We start from the raw sequence: 26716 nt of genomic DNA on the forward strand, positions 1-26716 counted from the left end.
CGACAGGGCAGGCAGGGCGGGAGGAGCTAAATCCAGTTCCTCCCCACCCATCAGCACCCTTCTGGGCTCCGACCGTGGGTGAGCAGAGTTCCCGGCTACGCGACCAGGCAATCAGGGACCGAGCTACCCCGCCACGTGATGGCCCACACTCTGCACACCCCAAACCCAGCATCCTCTCCAATTCTTTACTGTTGGTAATGCCGCACGGTTTCCTCTCCTTTGCTTTGCCCACCAAATCCAGACCTCTCTCCCAAGCGTCACAGCCTTGTGTTCAACCACTTGGACGCCTCCCTTTGGAGGCCCTATGTACGCCTCGAACACATCTCGCTCAGAACTCACCTTCCTACCAAACTCGCCCTTCCTCTCCTACCCTAACCCAATAATGGCCCCACCATCTTCCCAGATAGCCTAAACCAGAATCCTGGGAGTCTTAACTGCTCCCTCTTTCCAGCCCCTCTCCTGTTATCTAATCCTGCTATCTTATCTCCCGAGTGTCTCTGCAATCCACACATTTGCCTCCAGCTACCCAATTCCAATCCTCTCATCTGGTCTCCCTACGTTCACTTTACGACTCAGCTGCTCTTCCTGTACGGAACAGGCAGTGACCCTTCTAAAACTCAAACTCCTGCTCTAAAGTTTTCATTGGTTCCCAGGGGCCGTTGGGCCTTCAAAAGACATTTATATTGATCTGACCACTGACAGTTACTAGAAATGGTTACCGGTTGGTAGGTTGAGAAAGACTGAGAACCAAGACACCAGATAACCTCTCAGTCCCTCGTATTGTGGGATTCCAGTTATCCCCTGCTTCCTTATTATCGCAAGGCAAGTACAGTCCTCCCCTGGAGGCAGAGACCAGAAATGCCACTTGGAGCCCTGAGAATGTAGTCTTCTGGAAGCGAGACACACTGGTTTACCTGGAGAGCCTGGCCAGCCCACCTGGACCCGAGGACATGCCTGCCATAATACCGCTCCTGTCAGACTTGCATCTGGTTTGACGTTTATACTGCCACTCACCCTTGGCCCTTTCAGGAAGTTTTCTGGTAAGTCAGAATTTGCAATATCTCTCTTCCTGGATATTGAGAAGGCTGTTTCAGACTGAAAGTAAAGATAACTCTAAGGCATTCTAAATAAATGGGCGTAAGTTTTATTTTTAGGTTTTGTATAGATAGTTCATTTGGGGTGACAAAGGGTCATCCTTAAGGACAGAGTCAGCACAGTTTAATCACTTCATCTGCAGGCATTTATGGGTGCCTGAGGTGACTACTGGAGGCACACAGATGGCTGCCCCCACCACACTTTCCTGAGAGAAATTACATCACCCTGCTAAGTCTGAAACCACAGAGTTTTTTTTAAGTTACCACACACAACAATTCCAAAGTAAAAATGTATCTTTGAGGATTTTGTGTGCACTGGAGCTTTCATTTAGAGGCTGTAGCTAGCTCAGTCACCAACATAGGATGGCTAGCCCAAGAACCCCAGCCAGTCTCCCAGTGCTTCTTGTCTCAAGGTCTTAAAAGAAGAAAAATGAAGGAAAAGGTCTGACCTCTCCTTAAGAAAGGAAAAGCAGCAGCTCAGCTGTCATTTTCTGAGGAAATTTAAAAAGATTCAGCCTCAGTCAAAACCAAGCAAATAAGAATTAAAACAAGGTACTGGTTTTTGTCAAACAACATGACAATCATTAAAACAGATTAGTACTTCATGTTGGTGAGTAGGCATTGCCTTCTGGGCAGGTAGGAGTGTAAATTGAGGCTACCCAATGGACAGATTTTTGATCCGCTAATTCTACTTCTTTTTTTTTAATGTGTTTTATTTATTTTTGAGACAGAGACAGAGCATTAGCGGGGGAGGAACAGAGAGAGAGGGAGACATAGAATCTGAAGAAAGCTCAGGGTCTGAGCTGTCAGCACAGAGCCCTACTCGGAGTTCAAACCCATAGACCTTGAGATCATGACCTGAGCTGAAGTTAGACAGCTTGCCTGACACAACCACCCAGGTGCTCCAATTCTACTTACTTTAATTTACCCTAAATAGACTGTCAAAGGTAAACATTAGAAATTTTCTTTTTCTTTTCTTTTGAGAGAGAAAGAGGGCACAAATGAGTGAGGGGCAGAGAGAGAGAGAGAGAAAGAGAAATTTTCTACAGTAAACATACACATATATTACTCCATCTGGCATTTCTTGTATAATCAAGAAGAAGAAAGAGGAGGAGGAGGGAGAGAAGCAGCAGCAGCAGCAGCAGCAAAACTATATTTTAAAAAACAACCACAGGCCTAACCGGAGTAGGGAGTTAGATCCCTTGGATGATTCTGGCAAAATTCCCTGATTTTATAGCCATACAAATAGGGGCTTCCGTGGAATGTTAGGAAAGCTGGATCTGAGATTATCTTGTGTCAGGAGGAACTGAGAGAGTAGCAGATAGCTTTTTGTCCAACTGTCAAAACTATACATCTAGGCCCGATATCTGTAAGAGTTTGTAAAAACCCCAGATATGTTTCTTTGTGGCCGAGCAGACATGCTTCCCCTTGGAGCAGTTCTGTGACCTTAGTGCTCCCCAGTGCAACTGAATAAACCCAGAAAAGCCTTCCTGCTGATCTGAGCACATCTGTGCCCTCCGACAGTCGTCTCACAGACCAGTGTCATCCTAAATCAAGTAATTCAACTTCACCACCTCTGGCCAAACAGGTGACTTTTCCTGGCACTGTCTCCTCCCACATTGACCACGCACATGAACACACGTGTGTGTATGCCCCCCCCCCCCCCCGCCTCCCCAGGGCCCCTTTTCCTTCAGAGGGAATGGTAACGGTAACCATTCCCTGCAGAGCAGCAACCTCAAGAACATATTTCACAAGTCTTGAGGATGATAGTGACAAAGGCTTGGGAATTTTTTTTTAATGTTGTATTTATTTTTAAGAGACAGAAAGAGACAGAGTGTGAGCAGGGAAGGGGCAGAGAGAGAGCGAGACACAGAATCGGAAGCAGGCTCCAGGCTCTGAGCTGTCAGCACAGAACCTGACTCGGGGCTCAAACTCATGAACTACAAGATCATGACCTGAGCTTAACTGACTGAACCACCCAGGCGCCCCATGGGAATTTTTAAAAAACACAAATCTTGTCTCAGCCCTCCTCTCAAACCTGCTCTGAAGCAACAGAGCTTGCGGGCAATTAGGAAGCCTCAAAGTGGTTGTGTTAAGCTCCTAGCTCATAGAGCCAAAGCTAAAGATTTCCCTTCACTAGAGGAGGATGGGCAGACCCTTTGGGGGAAATACAACCTGTGTTTCAGTCTCTTTAACGCTTCTCCAAACGCAGATCAATGTCTTTCACCTGTTTGACAGATCAGCTGCACCCAAGGCTCTGATGATGTAGGCCAGAGGTCTTCCCCTGTGACCCCAAAATAATCATTCCCTTTTCCACCATCATCCTACAGCTGTCTCTACTCAGACTTAACCACTGGCAGGCCCAGAATTTTCCATCGTCCTCAAGTCCCAAGCCTAAGACCCAGTTCTGGCACTTATTTGCTGTGTGATCCTGGCCCAGTCACTTACTTCCTCTCTCTGAGCCTCTGTAGAGCTCCTTGCTTGGAAGGGGCAATTTTGTGGGCCTTGTACTTGTCACTAGCACTCCAAGTTGCCTATGACTCATATTCTTTCTTGAAAGTAAATTGGGAATGGAGCAGAAGAACAGCTCAAGGGGTCTGGTGTGGGTAAGAGGAGGCAAGAGGAAGTTGGAAGCCCTGGAGCCCCTGGAGGCACATGGTTTTCCTGCTTTCTCTTGAAGCTGCAGGGTATGGAATAGGTTCAGTCAGCAAGCAGTGGTCCTGTGGCGTGGCTTGTGCTACCCTATGACATTGTCCAAGAAACTGAGGGTGCCCAGCCGCTGCTGTGTGCCATCCCTGTGGAGGTCCCACCCCCGGTACCTGGAGCACCCTTTTCAGGCCCAGGGTCAACTCCTTGAGCGACCAGAGAACACAGTGAGCTAGGTTCAGGGGTGGGGGGTGCAGTGTCACCTGAGCAATTGTCCCCAGCATCCAACAAGATGCCAAATGTGGGGTTGGAAAGGCCAGGAAGGAGCTATTAGGACAGAACAGAACATCAAATCAAAAACCAGATTACAACAGAGAGTTTGGTTTTGTTAATAACGATATTTCATGTATGCATTTCTTCTCCTCTTTTTTCCTTTGTGCATGCCTCTTTGCGTGTAAAGAAAAATCTAGCAGGACACATGCCGACAGTTAACAATGCTTATCTCTGGGTCATGAAACTTTCACATTCTTTCCTTTTCCATGTATTTCTTTATATGCTTTTTTTTTTCTTTTTTAACATGCAGCATGTATTTAATAATCAGGAAAACCCCCAATAATGTCTGTCCCACACACTTACACCTAAGAGTGGGAGAGAAGAAGGCAGAGTGGGCTGTTCTGGGGCAAGGGAGGCAGCTAGGGAGAGGGGTGGGGACCAGAGGGCTATTTTATGTCTGGAAATCAGGGAAGGTTCTTCTGATAAGATAGGCTTTGGAGAGAGATCTGAAGGAAGTTAGTGAGCCTGGCCTATCTGGGAAAGAGCATTCCATGGAGAGAGAACGGTAAGGACAAAGGTCTTCACCTTGTGAACCAAGGGAAGGGCTTGAATTTTATGGCCAGGGCTGCCTGCCCCGTCTCCAACCCTTGGGCCAGAGCTGGAAAGAACTTGAGATCATCTCACCCATGCCTTCTGAAAGTGTGCTCCATGGAGCACCATCCCAGAAAATGTTTTGAGAGAAAAGAACCATGTCTCTACTACCCACCCCTGGAAGAGATTCACAATGAACAACTTAGTTAAGGCCCTGAGAAATGGTGCAGTAAAAGGAATTCATCCAACTTTATTGCAGCAATTCCAAACATTTCCCCATGAACCTCCTTTTTGCTCTAAAATCCCATCTAACAGAACCCATGTACTTCATGAGATGCCCATATATCCGAAGCACAAAATAAAGTCCAGAAACCTGAACTGACTTCACCAGGTTCCTGGGGGTCCCACTTTAAGCTTGTGGCTAAGAAGAGTCTGGGTCCTACTCTCTGGACTCACTTCCAAGCCACTCTTCTAGAAACTTTCCACATTTAATAGCCTGAGGGGCCAATCTGAGCTTCTCTGAAGCCAGAGGAAGAGTTCTCCTGAGGGAAGACAGTTACCCTCTCAGCATACTGTATTTTTGTTTAGCCATCTTTTTATTTTAATTTTTTAAATTTTTCTAATTTACTTATTTGTTTTTGAGAGAGAGAGAGAGAGAGAGAGAGAGAGTGTACACACAAGTGGGGGAGGGGCAGAGAGAGAGAGAAAGAGAGGGAGACACAAAATCCAAAGCAGGCTCCAGGCTCTGAGCTGTCAGCGCAGAATCTGACTTGGAGCTTGAAATCCTGAACTGTGAGATCATGACCTGAGCCGAAGTCAAATGCTTAACAAACTGAGCCATCCAGGCCCCTCTTGAGCATTTCTTTCCAAAAGACAAGAGCCTCCTCTAGCACAAAGCACCCCATGTAATGTGGTGGTTTCAGAGGCTGGACTGCGGGTGAGGCAGACATGAGAACCCCAGTGCTGTCATTAACCGGATGCATGCTTGGGCAACGGACCTCAGTCAAATTTAGAGCCTCTGTATCTCCATCTGCTGAATGGGGGCAGCCATTCCCATGTATGTTGTGGGGGCATATCCCTCCTCCTAGCTGTATAGTGACTACAGAATGGGGGCAGAAAGGAGTATGTGAGGGTGCTGAAGCAGAGCTGTCCTCCTTTCTTGGCTCTGAAGCTATTTCTGTCTGAAGAACTAGGACCTGTCAATGTAATCAGGGCACCCCCATCCCCAGGCTATGCTGGAGACTGGGTCAAATTTAATTCAGCCTTTTATTTTCACACTTACTGTCGATTCCCAGGGCAAAGCCCCTGCTGTTCCCCCCCTCCCCGGAATGCCCTCCCCATCCTCCATACCTTTGGCAAACAGTGGGGCCATTACCTCAGACCTCCACATGCCCTTTCCCCAAGAGCCCAGTGGTGCTCAGTGGCACTGACAAGTTCACCCAGCTTCACCCAGCACTGGAGGCCTTGGACAGCAGAAGAAGCAAGAGCTTAGGGTGTCAAGCAAAGCAGGAGCACAAACAGCAGCAAAAATATTTTAAATATTTTGACAAGTGGTAACCGGCTGGGCAAGGGTTCTTTCCTAGCTTGGCTAGGCTGGGCTCTTGCTAGTGAATACGAAGATGGCCAGAGACCAAGCTACAGGCTCACACGTGGCCACAAGGGGGCGTAAATACACTGCAGAAAGCGCCTGAGCATCTCACTGCCTAGAGCTGGTGGAGGGAGTGTGTGTGTGTGTGTGTGTGTATGTGCGCACACTTGTATGCATCATTCCACATTGCTTATTGTGATACTGTCATTAGTGGGAAGACCGACTAATGCCTTTCAAGGGGCCCAGAGAGTGGTGGCATAGGCTTGGCTCCAAGGTAGGCCAATCTGGCCCCAGCTCCAACTATGTGACCTGGAGCAAGTATCTCAATCTGATCCTCAGTATCTCATCGGCAAAATGGGAATAAGAATGGTACCCACTTCAAAAGGTCTTGGGTCAATTCAGGAAATGAGTTAATTGAGTCAATCCATGAAAAAAAAAAAAAAAAACAGTTCACGGATTGTGTTCACTGGTGGGTCATGCCACAGGCACATGGAGCGTGTTCTCAGGGAGTCCAAAGGAAGGTGCCTTAAAATAATCGGTTAGTTCATATTTTATTAAAATAAAAGTGTGATGAGAGAAATGAGAATTATGTTTACCTTCCTTATAGTTACCTATCAGTTTAGTATCATCTTGGACTGTTCTTATATTTAATTACATATGTGAAGGCCCCATAATCCTTTCAGTGTGTGGCTTAGATGGGTTTTCAGCTCATGGAGGCCCCCATCGGGGCTGCAGATGATGGGGTCCCCTATGTCTGTTAGGAGGTGCAGTTCCTGAGGGGGCTCAGAGTAGTTGAGCAGGTATCCATGCAGGGCCCAGGAAAGTGTAGGTCCTGTGGCTTCCTCCGAAGGAAGACTCAATGATAGGTAGCAAAGTCCACAGAGGATCTGCAACCCTCCATCTTTAGGACCGACCTACTCCCTCAGGAGCTGCCTACGGAGAGGATCTACCTTATAGTCCCCCGTTAGTTCTGTCACCTGGGCCCTTACTTCCTTCAGGCTCTGCCCAACCCTCGACCCTGTGCCCTACTCAGGTGCCCCTCCCTGTGGTTCTTTGACCTCCAGATGGCCTCCTCTTTTGTCCCCTAGACTTGTGGTACACCCCAGAGAGCATGTAGGGCATCTAGGGGGCAGTTGTCACATGGTTGGGGAGAACCCTGGCATTTGGGGTTGTCAGGGGTGCTAGAAGTCCTACAGGACAGTTTTGCATAACAAAAGATTATCTGAGACCTGCCCTACCTTCGAACATCTCACCTGGATATTCAAACAGGTGAAGAATCTGTTTATCTTCATCTGAGCCTGCAACATTGTTCCTTTTTTAACATTCTTTTTTTAGGGGCACCTGAATAGCTCAGTCGGCTAAGTGTCCGACTTTGGCTCAGGTCATGATCTCACAGTTCCTGGGTTCGAGCCCTGTGTCAGGCTTTGTGCTGACAGCTCAGAGCCTAGAGACTGCTTTGCATTCTATGTCTCCTTTGTCCTCTGCCCCTCCCCCACCCACACCCTGTCTCTCTCTCACACACTCTCTCTCAAAAATAAACATTAAAAAATATTTTTTAATTCTTTTTTAAAACTGAAGTATAGTTGATTTACAATGTTTCATTTGTGCAACATGGTGAACAAATCTATACATTCCGTTATGCTCACCACAAGCTTAGAACCATCTATCATCATAGTACACTATTACAATACCATTGACTATATTCCCTATGCTCTGTGTTTTATCCCTGTGACTTATTCATTCCATGCAGCTTTGTTCCATTTTATTTGGAAACACAGAGTAATGCTTGCACAGTTTTAATATATAGTGAATTATTGTACTTTATGTTGCCTGGAATTTTACCACTTATGCCTAATTTGAGCACTGTTCCACTCATAATCTTAAGAGACAAAATGTCACCTCCTATGAGTTAAAATATGATGACTTAGGGGCACCTGGGTGGCTCAGTTGGTTGAGTGTCTGACTTGGGCTCAGGTCATGATCTTGCGGTTCATGAGTTTGAGCCCCACATCAGACTTTGTGGTGACAGAGCCGGGCCTGCTTTGGATTCTGTCTCCCTCTCTCTCTGCCCCTCCCCTGCTCACTCTCTCTCTCTCAAAAATAAATAAACATTAACACATTTTAGAATTTGATGACTTATAAAATATTGTACAATGAATACACAAATTTTTCAAATTCAGTGAGTAGATGGGATATTTTCATGTCTGTTCTAAAAAATAGAGGAGTTCACTGTCTGGGAAAATCATATCCTGAAGGCAGCAATACTCATGTCCCTCGGGCTGGAATGAATTTGTAGTTGCCATGTTCTGAGGCTTCTGAATATAGGTACAAGCCTCAGAAGACCTCATCACAACCTTGTGAGCTAGCATTTATGTTCTGAAACACCTATTATTTTATTGAAAATTATGCTTTTTGCGTATATAAACATGTATTATAAAGGGCTTTATATTACAACTAAGGCATCAAAGTAATTTTTTGGAATCAAGTGTGTAGATAAATTGTATTTTCTTTGATTTTCACTGAAGGCTCATAGTAGGAGGTATTGCATTTATTATTATAAAAAGTAGGCTCTGGAAAAAAAAAAGTAGGCTCTGAGAATCTTGCAGACATAAATCCAGAAACTAAAGAGGTTTCTGGAATGAATGATTTCATTTATTTGAAGTTCAAAACCAGACAAATGTAATTTATGCTATTAGGAGTCAGGATGGTGAGTACTTTTGGGAGGTAGGAACTTGATGAAGATGCAGGGGTGGGGGGTGCTGGAGATGTGCTATTGCTGACCTAAGTGCTGGTTCCATAGGTGTGTGCAGACTGTGAAAGTTCATCAAGCATATGTACTTCTCTGTATATATGTTGTGCTTCAATTAAAACAAAAACAAAAAGTTACATCACCAGTAATGAGACAAATCAGCATCATCTACCTAAGAACAACGTGGGAACCTTTCTTGTGATATTCCTATGAAAACCAAATAACCCGAGTCTCCTCATGAAGAAGCACCCGACAAACCCAGCTGAGGGACATCCTACTACTAACTGGCCTGTACCCTCTGATCATACCAATGTTGTGAAAGACAAAGACAGAGGAACTGACCAAAGAAAAGGACACTAAATGGACTGGACAACTGAATGCAAGGTATGATCTGGGATTTTTTGTTGTTATTGTTACAAAAGACATTATTGGGACAATTAGCACAGTATGAATAAGGTACGTTGATTGGATAATAGTAACATAACAATATTGGGGCGCCTGGGTGGCTCAGTCAGTTGCACATCTGACTTCAGCTCAGATCACGATCTCAGGGTTCGTGTTTTCGAGCCCCGTGTCAGGCACTGTCAGCCTGCTTTGGATTCTGTGTCTCTGCCCCTCCCCACCTTGCACGCTCTCTCTCTCTCAAAAATAAATAAACATTAAACAATTTTTTCCAAAAATTTTTTTAAAAATGTAAAAAAATGATAACATAATAATGTTAATTTCCTGCTTTTGATTCTTATACTGTGGTTATATAAGAGAATGTCCTCATTTTTAGGAAAGCCACTGGCAAAAAAAATGTATACATATGGAGAGAGAGAGGGAGAGAGAGAAAGCAAATGTGATAAAATGGGGGGTCCAGTACCAGTCTATAGTATATTCACTGTATTATTTTTTAAACTTTTCTTAAGTCTGAAATTATGCTAAAGCAAAAAGATTTTGGGGTGGGGGTTCTGAGTCTGCTAGTGGAAACCCTAAACATTGGCTATTCCTGTTCCCATGGCAGCAACCCCAGTTTTCCCGGGTGTCAGTGTGAAAAGGGGCAGAAAAAGAAAATTCCGAAGCCTGACATTTCCTGACATGGCTAAGTCCTGTGTGCCACGGGCACTGAGGGTCCATCTCTAGAGGCCTCAGCTTTACAGCAAGGGCTTAGTAAATTTGGCTGAGGTTGATCAAGCTCTTGCCTGCAGCCAGACACCTGGCTTTCTTTCCTCAGCATGACCTCTGACCTCAGGGAGCCCTGGGATTGAGGGAGGCGCCCCCCACGGCTGTAGAGCTGGCTGCTGCTGCCCTGATCTGAGCCCCCGGGAGTGGCTGGAGCCACCACAGGCACCAGCTAAAGCAGCCAGATTGGCGCAGACTCCTCCACCCCCAACCTGGGGTCATGGGGCCCATGTGGTCAGCTCTGCACCTAGTAGACCTGAGCTGCACAGGAGTGAGGAGCTCCCCTCCAGGTCCATTTGCCTGCCCCAGAAACCACAGGCTTCCAGATTTAGTGCTGGGGCCGGGGCTTCAAAGGCTTGGCTGCCCCCAAAATACCTTTTCAGCTCACCTGCCTCTGCCTCAAATTATACCATTAGAGCTCTGCCCTCCTAGGAGAGAAATCACTTCCAAGCACTGACTTCTAAAGTGCAGTGCAGACAATGACCCTTTGTCCTATGGGTCATAGTTCACGGAATTGGGTATGTGAAACACATGGAATTACTTATTTTCTATAAATCATTTCAATCCAGCTCTGAGCCCCCATTACATCGGGCTGGCTGGAAATTCAGCCCAGGTATTCTCCTGTCACACTGATGGGCAAAGGTCTGGGGGTCTTGGGAGATTCTTCCAGTCATCTGTCCCTGCCAGTTTGGGCCCAGCATCACGCCCCTTGCAATTTAGGGGGCACATGGGGTGACCCACATCCTGGGATCCAGAGCTGTCTGCCCCCCAGCTTGGCCATGGCTTGGCTCTACTTCTGGGAAATCTGCTTTCTCTCCTCCCTCAAGTCCTCCCACTGATACATTTTACAGATGGGGAACTGAGGTGGAGAGAAGAGGTCACACGGAAGACTGAAAAGGAGGTGATAAGATCATTCCCCCATAAGGTGTTACTGCCTCCCAAGGGAGGCATTTCATCAGGGGACCATGTCAACTGAGCACTGAAGCTCAACTGGCAAGATTTCAGACTCCGCAACAGGTAAGCACAGAGTTATTCTGTGTAGGGACCTTTCTGCGGAGTAAGGCTCTCCTGATGAGCACTGGACCAGGAGTCATAAATCCTTGCTCTCCCACCGACTTACTTAGGCAGACTCTGTTCCTTCTTTGGGCCTCAGTTGTTCTATCTGTATAGGGCGATCAGAACAGGAATTCTTTTGGTGTGGATACTCTGGGATTCCCTGGGCAGCTTACTGATCCTTACCATGGCTTCCTCTGATTGAAAAAGTCATACCTTCTAAACTCTACTCCTGAACACTCATGAACAGTAGCAGCGGCAGCAAGGACCCAGTTCCCAGTTCCCCAGGGAGGCCTGGGTAGCTGGAGAGATACGACTGTGTGCCCTCAGGGGATACCCATGCCCAGAGCAACCAAGGAGTTGTCACTCACAGCAGGACTTGAGAGAGGAGGAGGAGGAGGAGCAGCTCGTTCCTGAAAACCTGAGGGATCCCTGGGAGCCCAGGTCACCCTGGAGCCTCTGTGTCCCTATGCCTTTCCTGCAGTGCCTATCCCGAGAGAGTAACTCATTGGGTCTAAAGAGTCACCTGCTCCCCCTTCCACATTTCTGCAGGTGAAAACATTTGAGCTGCAACTGGAGGGATTTAGATTAGACTCACAGATGGCCAAGCCAAGAACGACCAGGGTCCAGGAATGAGTCCCTTCTGCAGGGCCAAGGAGGGTAGCTGGAGGAGGTAATGAATTGTACCTGTCAGAATTTGCACTTGAGCCTGTGTTAGAAGGTGGATTCAGGCCAAATGATGCCTAGTGCTTTCTGAGCCTCAGAGAGAATCCTCTTCCTCCAATCCAGGAGGCCCTCAGCTCCTGCTCTAGACCTCCAGTAGCTCCTCATGGCACCCGGATATAAAAGTAAACTTCTCCCTGACATTTGAGGCCTTCAGAGCCTGGGGAGCCCTGTGTCTCCAGCCACACATCCCCTCTTTGTTGATACCTGCTGGGTGATAGCCAGGCCTTCTTCTCTCTGTCTGGTAAATGTTCACTGCTGCTGAGGCTTCTGTGCCTCTGCTGTGATGCCAACTACTTTGGCTTTGGACCCCTCTTCCAGGAAGCCCTCTCAAACTAACCAAGTCTCCTCGACCAAGCCAGGACTCTTCCCAGAGACACTACCACCTTCCCCTACTCTTGACGGTCTTTTGTAGTCAGTTCCTTGCTGAAGGTCTTGGCCTTTCCCTCAGAGGAACAGCGAAGGTCCTGCAGGGTGACCTGGGGCAGGGCCAGCCAGGCTGGAGGTTTCCTGGAGGTGGAAGGCCCCAATAGAGGGAGCCAATTTGGCATCAAATGTTCTGAAACTGCCCTTGTGGAGGACACAGGCTCGGAGCAGATCTGACTCATTCCGGCCACCACCTTGCCTGGCTACAGGCCCTGCCAGAGGGCCTATTTGGATACCGTGCTAGCAGATGGCCCTGCAAAGGGAAACATCTGTTTTCGGCTAGGCTATCCAATATGGTAGCCACTGGCCACATGTGCTCTTAGGCACTTGAAATGTAGCTACTGTGAATCAAGATATGCTATGAGTGTAAAATACACACTGGATTTCAAAAACTTAGCACAAAAAATAATGTAAAATATCTCATTAATTTTTATATACGGATGACATGTTGAAATGATAATATACTTTGGACATAATTAAGTTAAATAAGATATATTGTTCAAATTAAATACACTTGTTTCTTTTTACCTTTTAAAACAGAGCTACTAGAAAATTTTAAATTACATGTGTGGCTCACATTATATCATGTCTGTTTTATAGAGGAGAACACAAACTTTTGAGGGCTCGAGTGACATATGGTGCAAAGGCCGGTGCATCTGCCCTAAGTGTGTGAGCAGAAAAGCCTCCAAAAGGGATGCATTCCCCAGCCCCTGCCTCTGGCTGCAGGCCAGATACCATCCGTGCTCACAGAATCACATTCTCCCTTCCCCTCAGAGTCTTGACTAACCAGGGGTTCATTTTGCCCTTGAGGGTGAGATCAGAGTTGATGTTGTGACACATGGACATGGGGGGACACAGCCCAAGGTATCCAGGATGGGCAGATACTGTTATCTCACCTTCCTTCCATCCTTAGGTCAGCTCTGGCTGCAGCCAAGGCCTGCATCCTGCTCCAGGCCCCCTTAGCTTGGACATGAGTCCAAGGGGACATGAGTCCCCACCCCCACCAGACATCAGCTCTGACAACAATGCTGTCAGCTTACCTTGCAGCCTTCACCTCAGACCCGTTTCTGTCCATATCCCCAACCTTTGCTCAGACCACAGATCACTGTCCCCATAGACGAGCCCTTGGGCAGATAGTGTCCCCAGCCAGCCCTATGGGGACCTCTCAGACCCCTGCAGCAATAGCAGCTCTAGAGGTAACTGGGATTGGGAGCAGATCCTCTGCAGACAGAGCTCCAGGGGGCTGGGTCTTTACAGCCACCCCATCTCCCGAGGCCCGGAGAAGGGAGACCCAGGGCCTGCATCCTCCAGCTTTGGAGGGAAGTCTATGCCCCTAGCCTGGGCACAAAGTCTATGCTGTGGCCACTGGCGTGGGCTACCCTGGATACCAGGGAGGGCTGTCTGGGAACCTGGGAGCGAGCAGAGCCTATCTTGTCTTGAGTGCTCTGAATGTGCCCTGCATCAGCTTCAGGAGGCAATCTTGTCCTGGGTGAGGATTCAGGACACAGTCCTGGGTCCCTTGAGGCCAGGTTTGCTGGAGGCATTTGGGATCCAGCTGGGGCATCCCATTTAGATGTAAAAGGGTCAAATCTTGGGCTGTGATCATAAGGAGGCCACTTTTGATTTTAAAATAGTTTTAAATTAAAAAACAAATTAAGGGGAAAGATTTAAGGAGTGAGGATTCTTGGCAGCCTTGGGATAATTACTATAAAGCCAGCTCCCATTTCTCAAGTCCTCTTTGGTGCCAGGCCTGTCTTGCCACCATGCCTGCGAGGGGCTGGCCGAGGTCCCTGGCATTGCCAGCAGCGTCAGTCCTGTTGTTTCAACTCCACGTGGCCGCCACCGTGCCCATCCCTCCCTCCCGTGGGTGGGCCCAGTTGCTGTGGCACAGAGCAGGAGAGTTGTGGGACAGATTCAGGTTCAAATCCCACTCTGCCACTTGCCTAGTTAACCCTCCCCCAGGCACATCATCACTGTCCGTAAAACGGGGGGTGAAGACAGTTCTTGTATCCTAGGGAGAGAGTCAGTCATCTGCCCCTGGCCCTTGGCCTGTCTTAAGAGGAAGCTTTACTAGCATTACTTTTCTTTTTTTTTTTTTTAATGTTTTATTTATTTTTAGAGACAGAGAGCAGGGGAGGGGGAGAGAGAGAGGGAGACAGAGGATCCCAAGTAGGCTCTACGCTGACATACTGCCACGCTGACAGTGAGGCTCGAACTCACCAGCTGTGAGATCATGGCCTGAGCCAAAGTCAGATGCTCAACCCACTGAGCCACCAGGCACGCCACTAGCATTGCTTTTCTGCTGCTGCCTGCCCCCAAGCTGAGCAAACACCGTCCTCCAGACACCACCCTTCTTAACGTCTCCGGAAACGTAGAGGGAGAAAATGGCCCTTAGATCGGGCCAGGGGTGCCTGCAAGGGCAAAGCTGTGCCTGGCCTCCCATCAAAGGGCTCTGTCCCTTCTGTTCTTCAACTTCAACCCAGTCTGGAGACAGATTTGTCCTGAGCATGGGAGTGAGAAGGGTCAACAGAACAAGCCTCTCCCTTCCCTGCATCCCTGGCTGGAAGCTGAAAGTCTAAGACCCAGTTTCTTCCTCTCCTTGTGGCCTCACCCAAAGTCCAGAAGTACCTCATAACCCAGGAAGGCCCTTCTGGTAATAGTGACAATGACAGGAGCTGTGGTGAAGTGAGCAGACAGATGTGTCACCAGCCTCTCCAATCTCAGCAGCTCAGCCTTCTTCCCAAGGTTGTTCATACGGGTCCTCAGCCGTCTCTCCAAAGGCCCTGAACGAGTGCCCCCTCAGCAGTATATCTCTCTGCTTCCTGTTTACTGTCCTCCCTCACTCCTCAGCCTCCAGGCTGCCTGCTGCCTTCCCTACCCGTCTGTCTGGGTTGCAGTGATGACTGGGTCTCTAAATCCACCTGGGCACTTTCCTTAGGGAGCCCTCCAGATTTGGGCTGGACTAGGGTGAGGCGAGGAGGCCGTTAGGGTACAAATTTCAGAAGATGCCCACTCTCAGGGGCATCTTATAAATGCAGGATTGAGCCCGAGGGTGCATGCCTCTTTAATTTTGCTCCCTAGCCTCATCCTCACTCCAGCCCTGCCTCAGACTCCTCAGCAGTCCCCAGCATGCCCCTTTCCCCTAGATGTGTTGGGCCCTACTCTGTGACTTTTCTCCTACCTCTCAGCAGCTCCTCCTCAGGGGTTCGTACTGTTCCTCTGGCCATCCTGGGCCCCCTCCCCTCCAGCACCTTAGGACATTTCAAAGCAGCCTGACTCTCTACCTCTCTCCTGGCTAACACCCCAACATCACACCAGTTCCTAGCATTCCTCAGCTAGGGCCCTGTGAATCCTATGTCCACCCTGGTCAGCTCCTGCCCAGGCTCCCCAGCCCATGTGGAGGTCCTGCCCTTGGACCCCCTCTTCCTCTCTGATAGCCAAACCCTGTCTTTGTGCTTTACCTCCTAAACTTGTCTCATCCAGTCCCACCGCTCCCCACCTCTACCACCCTGTCTCCTCTTTCCTGGCTGCTGGCCACCACCTTCTCCCTGCTGCTACTTCTGCCTGCTCATCTACACTCTTCAGGGATCTTCCCCCTTTGCCCTTCTGGCTCTTCCCAGCCTATACCCAAGACTCTTTATGACTCCCATTAGCCTTGGGAGGGGGCCCAGGCTCTCCCCCAGGCCTCCAGCCCCCCTGGTCCTTTTCAGTTTTACACTCTGGGCTCTCTTTCATCTTTGAGTTTGCACACCTACTCTCCCCTTGGCTTCCAACTTACTGATCCTTTATATCTGCCTTGGAATACTGGCTGGAATTTAATTTCTTCACCAGATGAGGTACCCCCCCCCCTTTTCTGGGCCCTCTATATAACCCTCGCCTGCTCATACTGATGTCCCTCCCCACATACTGTGCTTGACTTATCACCATCAATTCCTCCCAATGTCTACAACAGTACTTGACATAGCACAGGTACTCAGTGGGTATTTGTTGCAGGAATAAATGAGTTTATTAATCATTGCATGGATGGATTGTCATGTAGGTGGCTTTGGTGGCTGGGAGGGGATGAGGGAAGAAACTACCTAAGCCATAGCCAGTGTCTGCCCATGGCAGCAGGTGGCTGGAGGGAAAAGGCCATGTCATCTCCAGCAGTCTGGGTGCTGATTTTAATGGCCCGGCAGTGAGGTTCGTGCATGGCGGAGGCCTGCAGAAGAGGTAACGCCGAGAGGGCAGCTCTGCCCACCTCTAATTATTGCTTGAGTCTTTCTGGAAATGTCAGCTGCCTGCCCCAGGGAGCTCGGTCTCGTCCATCACAGTGTGAGCTCAGGGTGGGGCTGCTGTCACTGCCAGTGGGGAAGACGGGAGGAGATTCCCAGGGACCTTTGGGTCTTGGAGAGCAGAGGCAGCCTCAGGCTTGGACCATGCTCAGCTCCTGTCCTTCCTGTCCCCAGCCGAAGGGTGTCCCTTGACTTGAGGGTCCCATTAAGAATCCTCCAGGGTGGCCAAGGAGCAAGCCAGCTGAATGGGAGGGGGGTCCACAGCACCCCCCAGGCAGGGAGCCTCAGATGGTTTGGTGTCTGCTGACGTGGAAGCCCTTGGGAAAATGGTGCTCTAGTGGCCAGCTGGGCAGGTAGGCGGCTCAGGCCTGGAAAGAGGCCTTGACCACACGGCCCTTCAGTGGCTGTGGCGGCCGGAAGTTGTTTACCATGTGAATCCTCTCATCATCCTCTGAGGTGAAAAGCAGGCTCCGGAACTTCTCCATCTTGAGAAGACAGAAGAGATACTCAGGGCAGAGCAGGGGTGCTGTCGTTCTCTTTGATCCCTGACACATCATCTGACATACCTTGCCAGCCAGCTCTACCCCTCTCTCCTCTTGCTACCCACTCGTTCTCTTTCTTTGGGATCCTGATGTCAGTTACCCACAAAAGGGCCTTTGAACCTGGACCCTGCTCCACCTGGCTTTAGTTCCAACTCCATGTAGCTAAGACTTGTCAACAAATGCAGGATTCAGATTCTAACACAGCAAGGGTGGTCCCAGGATGCAGGGGTCTCCCCTCTCAGCCTGTGGTGAGGTCCTAATGACTAATAATCAAGTGAACTCCCAAACAAGAACCTAAATGTTTATTAGCAAAAGATGGGAGACTTGATGGTGGGACTATAAGCTGTAGCTTGCTGGTTGAGAGTGCCCCAGCCCTCCGATTGGTACTCTGGGAGAACTCACCTGCCTCTCAGAGATGCTGATAGGTTCCCGGAGCACGATCCAGGTGACACTCTCGCTCAGCGGGGGCGTTGTCAGGGAGCCCGGGTAGGTCCAGTAGTGCCGGCTGGCAGGCAGGAGGCACTTGGGGTTGAAGCAGCTGAATTGGGCCTTGGTTCCCTGGGGCAGAGCAGGCAAACCCAGGAATCAGCATAGACCCGCCTCCGGGACCAGACCAGCATCCTCCCCACTCTTTCCTGTCGGCAAGATTTAGTCTTCTCCTTGGCCCAATGATGCAAATTGTGGGCATAGGTCTGTGATACCAGATGCCACCCCCCACCCTGGACCCGGCCCTGTCCACCTGTTTGCTGGTATGTAAAAGCTGTGGTGCCTAGGGCTCTCTGGGCACCATGTTCTCTCTCTGCCTTTTCCTTCAACTACCCTTAGCGGAGCTGGCTGTAGGATGCCCATTAACACAACAAGCCATCTTATCAATCCTATACCAACCAGGTTGTCACCTGGGCACTGAGCGAGGCCACTGACTCCAATGAAGAGGAGTCATTTGCAGGGCACTGCAGCTGCTAACCTGTACTCTTCATCTCAGCGAGAGTTTGCTGTCAGGCTGCAGTGGATGGGCCCACTCTGTGCTCCAGCCTCTTCCTCCCACCAGGCTGCTCTGGGTCAAGACCATGGACCCTTGGTCTCACCTTAAACCGAACCATGTAGAGCGCGTCTGTCAGACGGTTCATGCTGGGGTGCTCATCCCCTGTCTGTCAGGGAAAGGGTAGTGTGAGCCCAGCACCCAGCATGTCTGGAACTAGGGGCAATGCTGGCTTCCCCGTGCCCCTCTTGGCCCTGATAACCACCCCTTACCTCCAAGAAGACACCGACCACAGCCAGGCCATCGGGCGCTGAGGCTGCCTCCCCAAAGGTGCTATACTTCTTGGCGTTCCAGTGAACGAGGTGCAGCTATAGGGGCAACAACAGGCCAGGCCAGGCCAGTGCTTAGCGCCTCCGAGGGGCCGTGGGAGCTCAAAGTCGGGCTTCCCTCTGCAAGAGGGGTAGGAAGCCCCCAGGGGCCACAGATAACATCCACACTGCTCTGGGCCCAACCCTTTCCTGAGCCCCAGGTGACCCAAAGAGAAATCTGGCTCAGGTCCTGCCCTGGGTGAACTGCGAAATAGGTAATGGCCATCCATGCGAGAAGATGGTGCGTGCAGCTGAGTCCAAAGAATAAGTAAGGGGTTATCAGACAGAACCCTGGGGAAAGATACCCCAGGTAGAGAGAACAGCATAGGCAAAAAGCCTGGGAGGTTTGAGAGAGCCAGGTATGGACAGGAGATTCTTCACATGCTGGTCAATATGGGGGCAGGTCAGGAAAAGATGAGGCCAGATAAAGCCACTTTCTGCAGGGCCTTGAACACCAGGCTCAGTCCTTGAAGGGTTGTCAGCAGGGTGTGGTAGGACTGGACTTGTCCTTCAGAAAACTGCTTCTCGAGTCACAGACCAGGGGGCAGAGTTCTGGTGGAATACCCTGTGCCAGGGGTGGTCTCTCCCAAACCTCTGGCTGTTCCTCCTCACCCTCTCTCGACCCCCACACCAGGCGCGTGACCATCCTGGCCTTCTCCAAATAATAAAGGGAGGGCTCAGGTAGAGGGCCTTTACCTCGCTGGGGAACGACTTGCCATCCACCGTGTGCTCTGAGCCCACACTGTGTTTCTTGCCCCAGTGGAAATGGAACTGTTTGAGTCGGTATGGCCCGTCCAAGGGCCCCCCAGTCACCACTGCAAGAAGAAGTGTAGTAATTTATGTGAGAGAGTCTACACGGCCCGGCAGCTGGTAGTGCCAGGACCAGGCCAGTGCCCAGGAGAGGGATAAAGTTTTCACTTGGAAAATTTGTTGGGCTAAGTGGGCTCGGGTCAGTCTTCACCCAGTGCCGTGGGCCCTTTGCGGGGCCAGGGCAGGAATCCAGGCAGCCTGCAGGTGGAAGAGGAGTCCGGTAGTGACAGAGTGCACCACTCCAATTGGCCACCCTCCCCGTTTCTGCCCACTTGTGCACAGAAGCTGGGCCCTTGTCTCCCAAGCTCCCGTTATCGCTAACAATAGGCCTTTCATGTCTGGATCCCCTGGACCCTGGACCCAGGGTTAGATTGGGGGCTTCTTTTGTTTAATCCTTCTAGAAGCCTTATAGAAGTCATAAGAGACAGAACTTTGTGTTTTCTCTATCTTACATTGGAGGAAAATGAGGCACAGAGAGGGCAAGACATTTTGTCAAGATCATTCAGCAAGGCACTAAGTTAGGATATAAGCCTGTATCTCCTTCATAAGTCCAGAGCCCAATCCCCTAATCATCAGGCCACACTGTCTCCCTAGAACCTTTAGCCTTCCCAAGACCTGGTGTTGTCCAAAGGCCAACTCCCTGACAGTTCCCACTCTAATGGCCGGGCCTGGGCCATTCCCTGTGGTCTCTTTGGAGGTCCCTACTTGTGCTGGTTTTGTGACTTTCTCACCCTGATACCTGGTGAGCTAGAGCCAGGCACAAGGCCTCCTGGGACTGATTGAATTTCCAGGTGAAAGGGATCAGGCAGTCGAGGGAGCCCCAGCGAGGCTTGAATGTGAGTCGCTGGATCAGGTGACTGCCCCAGGCTCAGAGTTCTACTAGGCCCCTCCAGGATGGGTGACCAGGGCAGGGCCTTGTCCCCTGGGGGCCCCGTGAGGAGGATGACTGAACAGTCCAAAGGCCATTCTTTGCTACCTTGCCCTATCTGAGAAGCAGGGCCTGTCCATAAGCATTGCTGGCTGGTGGACAAAAGAAGTCTGGAGCGGGAGGTGGGGGTATGGCCGTGGCAGGGGCCCAATCAGGCTGCTCCGTCCGGGAGAGGCAGGAGCAGCAGGGTCTGATATGACCTGTGGGGGCCCACCCCTCTGAGCATGCCCCACCTGGGATGCTGCAGTGTGGCCTCTCGGGGAGTAAACCCCTTGAGCTTGGCTCCCTTCTCCTCCTCTCCCTGTCCTAACTACAGAACACACTACTGTTCACTGTGCACTCACCATGTGTTCAGCACTCTGCTGGCATCAACCCCCATAGTGTCCTTGAGAGGAACACATTGTTATCCCTTATTGGACAGATGTATGACTGAGACTTGGAAAAGCAGGTGTCCTGCCCAAAGTCACACAGCTGGTGAGTGGCAGAGCCCCAAATGTCGCACTCCCAAGCCTACTCTCTTTCTGCTGGTTCCCTGTCCCCTCAGGCCTGGGTATTCTGGTAGGGAGGGAGCTCCATCCAGGCCTGAAAGTAAGCGGCTGGATCACTGGTCCAGAGGCATACCCCCTTGGCTTCCTTTCTCCCTTCCCAACAACAGTGGCCTTCACGAAGCTACAGATGTCTGAACTGAATCCTTAATGCCCTCTGCAAGCTGTTAGGAGGTACAGTCATATGAAAACTGCTCCATCACAAACTGTCATTTAGGGTCATCAAGAGCCCCAAAGCTCTGGGTGAGATGCTTTTCTAAAAATTCAGTTCCAGGAAATGTCTTTCTTCTGAGAATCCGCTGGATTTCCTCCCCTCTACAACAAGAACTATAGCTGACCCTCTTTCCCTTTTTTCCTAACCTACCAGGGAACTCAGGGCTAAGCAACTAAGATCACTCCTCTGTGGTTTCCTTCCTCTTCTCTGCTTTTTGATTTTTTACTTGAAACTTAATTTCCTTTGTGTGCTTTCATTGTATGCAGGATGAGAGGTGGAGACGGAGAGGCAGAGTACCAGTTACTCCCTTACACAAAAAACTCTAGCAGGTTCCCTCCTTGCCCCACTCTACCTTTCACAGGCCTGTTTATAAGGATAAAATCTCTTCACTGAGGAGCATTCCTGAGGCCTCCACCTAGGAATTGATTAGGAAAGAACCTGGACTCTCATCCCAGGGTAAAGAGATGCCATACGTTCCCGCTGGCCGCTCTCTGGTGCAGGCTGGTTGGAATCTTGAGCTCGTGGGTGAGTTGGAGAGAAGACCTTTGGAGTTGGACCAGGCTTGTTTGGAACTCCCCAGCAATGGGGCAAACTCCCCATTGAGTCTCTATTTGCCCGTTTTAGAGGTGGGTTCTTGAGAGAATAAAAGAACTGCCTAAGACCTTAGCAAAGGGCCTGGCACACAGAACACATTAGCTCCTTTCTGTCTCTGCTGGGCTTGGCCAGATCACACAGGGAGGAGGGTTTGGCCTTAGGCCACACAGCAGGTGACTCACAGGGCCCAGAGTGAAAACAAACCTGACCTAAAGCAGTAAATGGAAGAGAAGGAAGGGAATTCACATTTCTTGAGCATTTGCTATATGCCAGCACTACAAACATCACTTCCGTTTTTCATTTTTCCTCCCTATGACCCTAGAGAGGAAAAGAGCATCCCGTTTTGTGCATAAGCTGACTGAGGCTCAGCCCAAGCCTTCAGAGCTGGTGAGAAGTGGAGCCTTCCTTCCCCGCCACAGCACGCCAGCCTTCCTGAGCCTGTCCAACACAGGGTGAGGAGCCCAGGGGGAGGGGGCCAGCCTCCGCCAAGGGCCACTCACCAGTTCGGTCGTCGCTGTCATTGAAGTCCACTTGGACAGAGTGGCCATTGTTGGTGATGCTGAGGGATATGCAGGCCTCGTAGGAAAGCTCCAGTGGCTTCAGGCTGGGCGAGTACACAGCCTGGCTGGACACGATGTTGATTGGTGACTGGCGGTCTCCCTGGGCAATGGGATACAGCTTGTGCCACTGTGAGGGGCCTGCAGATGGGGAGAGGGCAAGGACTCAGGCTAGCCTGGATCTCTGGGCCATGGGCTGAGGACACCTGTGGGGGACGGTCTCCCTGGTATCCCTTCAGAGGTTAGCCCCTACTTTGGGGTTCTAGTCCCAGCTCTGCCACTTCCCCTCTCCGCCTCCATTTCCTTGTCTGCAAAATGGCCTTACTAAAACTCATCTCCCAGAGCTGATAAGAGGCCCCGTGAGGTAATTTATGGAAGGGAGCCAATATAGTCACAAGCCAAGGGGCGGTTCTAGGCAGTGACTCCTCCCCAATTCCCAATAGTGCTCACAGAGGGCCCCAGGCATCTGAAGTCCCTGACCTGACCGTACCACGTATCTGGCCTCTTCCTGCACCTTGAGCATGTTCGTGTTGGTGTTTGTGAAAATAATAACATAAGCTAACATCGACCTAGCCTTGCCTCTGAGACATGTGTTCGTTCCTCACAATCACATTGTGAAGCAGATACCAGCATGATCCCCATTTCATAGATGAAAGAACTGAGGGCAATTCACCCACACTTCGCACACACACTTCGGTACCAATATAAACACACAGCACGTGCATGTCTGGCACGTGCCTACAGACTATAGAGATTTTAATGGGTACATACATATATGCACAGTGACCTGGGTTCATCGGGCCCAGAGTGGCCAGGGCCAGCAACATACGTGTGTATAAACACACACAGCGCTGCCACCTACACCTGACACACGCATATACACCGTCACACACAAACACTCCCTGTTGCAAACCCAGGTCTGCAATAAAAGACTACAGCAAAATACGTGCTCGTGCAAGCACATACACATACACCTGCATGCACACCCACGAGCGCCCACCACCTGCCTCCCAGAGGCTCCATCTGCAGCCTAGAGGCTCGGCATCTCCCTGGGGAACATCCTGAGATGCAACCTATTTTTAGAGCTATTGCCGGCTGGTGCTTCTCCCCGTTTTTGGCTTCTTAAGTTTTCCTGAGAAAACAGCAGCAGGTGCCGACAGAGCTGTGTCCCCAATGGATGACTCAGAATCGTGGCCCAGACCCACTGGGTTATTTTTGAAGTCCTGTGAGCATGCCGCATGCCGGCACCTCTATTCTCTGTCCTTCCCTCTTTCATTGTCCCTAACCTGAATGACCCAGGTCTGGCTGGGTGAGGGGCAGTGGCCTGAGGGTGGTAGGCCCATGGGGCAGGCCCTATAGGATACTGGGTGCTCAGAGCTGGTGGGCAAGACTAGCAGATGGATACAGTCAGGGGACTCTGACTCTGGAGGAAACACCCAGAAACTGTCTCAAAGCGGGTGCTGGAAGGAAGATGATCTATGGGTTCTGTCAACCTGCCCCTTCTCTGCCTCTCTCTCCCACTTTGCTGGTCTCTGTTGCCTTTTTCTGAATGTCTCTAGCTTTTGCATGCCCAGCTCTGGGGGTCTCCCCTCCAAAATATGCTCTTGTGTCCCTGGATCCCAGAGGGAGCCAGACACACAACAGCCCCTCCCTAACTCCTTCTGACCCACTGCAACCTCCCAACCCCCTCCCAACCTCCTCCCAATTAGCCCAGGACCCCCATCCTCCCACAAAGAGTGACTGTCTCTCTCCAGAGAGGGAAGGCGAGGAGTGTTCCTGTCACCAGCACCTTCCTTTCTCCCCACATCCACCTGCCCTGCCTAGCATTTTCTCCTGGCAGGGTAGGTTTTGAGTCCTGGCTGTTCACCGGAGGGAAAGGGGGAAACACTTACCCCACACCCCTATACCCCCTTGGTAAGAAATAGCCCGAAGGGTAACTGACCTGTCCCAGACTCACATTCAAGCCATCTGGCTCTAACTCTGCCTCTTTTCCCTTCCTATGCATCCTAAGGAAACTGAGGCAGGATCGGGTGCTATTTTCCCAATCAAACCAGGAGGCTCGTGTGGGCCACGGGCTCCCACGCTTCACACCAGGACGTGCTCAGACACTCTGCTCGATGTAGACACCTAGACACACGCGCGCGCCCACAAATGCCCCCTTCCCGCACGTACCTGCCAGCAGGAGAGCCCGGACACTTCCCCGGGGAAACTCTCCCGGGGACATCGCGCCCTTGTCCAGCAGAGCCCGGCTCCCGGGAGGTCCCCGCACACACGCCGTGCGCGCTCCCCGCCATAGACACCCGCGCACAGCGCTCCGCCCGGACCGCCCCCAGCTGCCCAGGGCCACCTCCGCCCCCTGTGCCTGCGGCGGGTGAGTGAGTGTTGGGGCCCAGGTCCGGGCGAGCACAGCAGTCAGGGGCTGCGCGGAGGAGGCGGCAGGACGCGCGCTCAGCCAGGGGGTGGCTAGCTGGTGGCGGGGCAGGCCGGGTCGCAGCGCGGACTTTGGGCGAGTGGGGGAGCCAGAGCTTGCGCCGGGCGGGTGGGCTGGATTCGGGGGGCTGGGCCAGAGGGGGGTCCCGGTTCCTCCCTGACGGTGGGGGGCTTGAAGTCCGGGAAATCCGGCTGGGCTCGTGGGTTAGATCCAGCGGGTCGGGGCTGGCCAGGGTCTGCGCCTACCGTCGTTCTGGCCGTAGCCCCAGCCGTGGTGGCCGGTCATGCCGCTGTCGTCCCCGCAGCCGTGCACCTGCCTGCTCCTTCCTCTCAGTTCCGCTGGCTCTGGCTGCGGCTCCAGCCCCGCTCGCTACCGCCGAGCAGCCTCTTAAAGCTGCGGCGCGCGGGAGGAGCAGTTCCCGGGGGACCCGCCCCCCCCCAACCCCCGGCAGGGCGAAAGAGGCCGGCGGTGCCCCGCCCCCGCCCGCCCGCCCGCTGGCCAGTTGAACCCCAGAGTTGAGTCGAGATGGGGGGGGGGGGGGTCAGGGGACGTAAACCTCTCTCCCTACTCCCCATCCCCCCTCCCTGGCTGGACGACTCTCCCTTTTCACGTGTACGGGCTCCGGACTGTCCTGTGCTGAGAACTGCCCAGGTTTCCCCACATCCCACCCCATCCCTGCGCTTGTCCCTGAGCCGTAAATCCAATTCCCAGGGACCTGGACTCTGGGCCCTGAGTCCTCTGGAATTAGAAAGTCCCCTCTAATATGCAAAGTGCCTTGACCATCAAGTCACCAGAAGTGGAGCTTCCCCTGTTTGCCAGACACTAGGGCAGGCGCCAGGCCAAGCTTTCTGTCATCTACCTCTCGTATCTACCCTACGACATTGAGTGGTACTTCCGTGGCCCCTCTTTCACAGAGAGAGGGCTGAGGCCTAGAGAGGTAAAATGACCTGCACATCGTGCAAGGGATTCACTCCCAGTTTGTCTCACTCCAGACTTTGCTCTTTACCACTTCCCTTTGGTGCTGGGGCAGGGGTCCTGTGGTTATGGGGATCTAGGAGCTTTGGGTAGGAGAAGGGACAGGACTGGCAATCCAAACCCCTGGCCCTGGTGGAACCAGAGCCTCAAAGGGAGAATGGGAAGGAAGTAGCATCAACCCGCGGGCATGAGGACAGACAGTCAAGAGCTGGCTCCCTCATAGAACCAAGACTGAGGTTCCCACCCTCTTATTCTCTCCATTGCTTCCTCCTTCCCTCCAGGACTCTTTGCCTGTCCCTCTACAACCTGCTATTTGTCCTTCCTCTCCTTGCCTCCTCATGACCTTTGGCACACCAACTGGGAGCTCAGGCCCTCCACCCTGCACTCAATCTCACTGCCTGCCTTGGCCCAACATTTTCCCGCCCACAAGCCTTGATCCTTGCTGTGCCCTCCTCTGTCTTCCACCCACTGGCTTCAGGCGGCCCAATCTGATTCATCCTAGGATGTGGCCTTGTGCCAAGGATAGGTCTTGTCTCTGACTAGGCCTCAGCAGGCAGTTTTGGGAAGACACACAGATGGGTGGATGGAAGGACAGACCAATGATCCCACCCAGGGTCCTGTACCCAACAGGAGGTGAAGGGCCATTTGACCTTGACCAGAGGAGACTATTTCAGGCCCTGCTCTTGGCTGACCTTGGGAAGGAGTCTGCCATCTTGTCTGCTGGCTCCCCTGCATCTCTGTGGCTATCTCAGTTTCCCTCTTCTAGGCCCTGAACCTCAGTTCCACAAGCTAGAGTTGCAGAGATTAATTGATAACTCCTTGGCTGGGCCAACGTCAGTCACTGACTTCCCAGCCTGCCTAGCTAGCTACCTTTCTCTGACCCAGGAGCTGGAAGGGGTTTTTGCTACAAATATGGCCATCAGGCAGCGGCAGGGGACTTGTGATAGAGATTCAGGGGATGGGGCCCCCAAGGGCAGCGTGTGACAGAGAATACAACACTGTCAAGGCTCCAGGTCTAAGCCAGAACTGTCATCCTCAGACCAAGAAGACATGCTTGCTCCATCCCAGAGGAGGCAGCCACCCTTCTCCCGGGGGAGTCGCAACACTCTCAGGGCCTGGGGAGGGGGCCCAAATATATCTACTTTATTGATCTGCTTCTCCTTTAGAGTGACCCAGGCCTTTTCCATAGTTA

At 51.3% G+C, this 26716-nt stretch overlaps 1 protein-coding gene and 1 long non-coding RNA gene across 3 annotated transcripts; one reads left to right on the forward strand and one right to left on the reverse strand.

Moving 5' to 3' along the window:
- The first annotated feature begins 93 nt into the window (after positions 1-93).
- LOC115502833 lies at positions 94-22130 on the forward strand. Its single transcript, XR_003965203.2, has 4 exons — positions 94-1040; positions 8993-9325; positions 10957-11122; positions 21884-22130. It is a non-coding gene; the product is annotated as an uncharacterized LOC115502833 (long non-coding RNA).
- Positions 16314-24896, reverse strand: CA7 (carbonic anhydrase 7). 2 transcript variants are annotated; one of them, XM_030298619.1, is made up of 7 exons: positions 24795-24896; positions 22062-22259; positions 19167-19285; positions 18375-18470; positions 18209-18271; positions 17526-17681; positions 16314-17066 (listed from the first exon to the last, which is right to left on the reverse strand). In XM_030298619.1, the coding sequence occupies exons 1-7, from the start codon at positions 24832-24834 to the stop codon at positions 16944-16946; spliced, it is 795 nt and encodes a 264-aa protein (XP_030154479.1). In that variant the 5' UTR covers positions 24835-24896; the 3' UTR covers positions 16314-16943. The 2 variants fall into 2 exon arrangements, with proteins under 2 accessions (XP_030154479.1, XP_030154478.1); XM_030298618.1 differs by lacking the exon at positions 24795-24896 and adding an exon at positions 24291-24400.
- Positions 24897-26716: the final 1820 nt, after the last annotated feature.

This window comes from Lynx canadensis, chromosome E2 (genome assembly GCF_007474595.2).
Source record: "Lynx canadensis isolate LIC74 chromosome E2, mLynCan4.pri.v2, whole genome shotgun sequence".
NCBI classification, from domain to species: Eukaryota; Metazoa; Chordata; class Mammalia; order Carnivora; family Felidae; genus Lynx; species Lynx canadensis.

Bases quoted from the DNA above. Each gene is read 5' to 3' on its own strand.
- CA7 (XM_030298618.1), bottom strand. From the start codon at position 24,342: ATGTCCCCGGGAGAGTTTCCCCGGGGAAGTGTCCGGGCTCTCCTGCTG. The intron at 17,682-18,208 runs GTGAGACCAAGG...GCTCTGCCCCAG, and splicing joins TCTACATGGTTCGGTTTAAG to GGAACCAAGGCCCAATTCAG. The intron at 17,067-17,525 runs GTGAGTTCTCCC...TGTCTTCTCAAG, and splicing joins TCAGCATCTCTGAGAGGCAG to ATGGAGAAGTTCCGGAGCCT.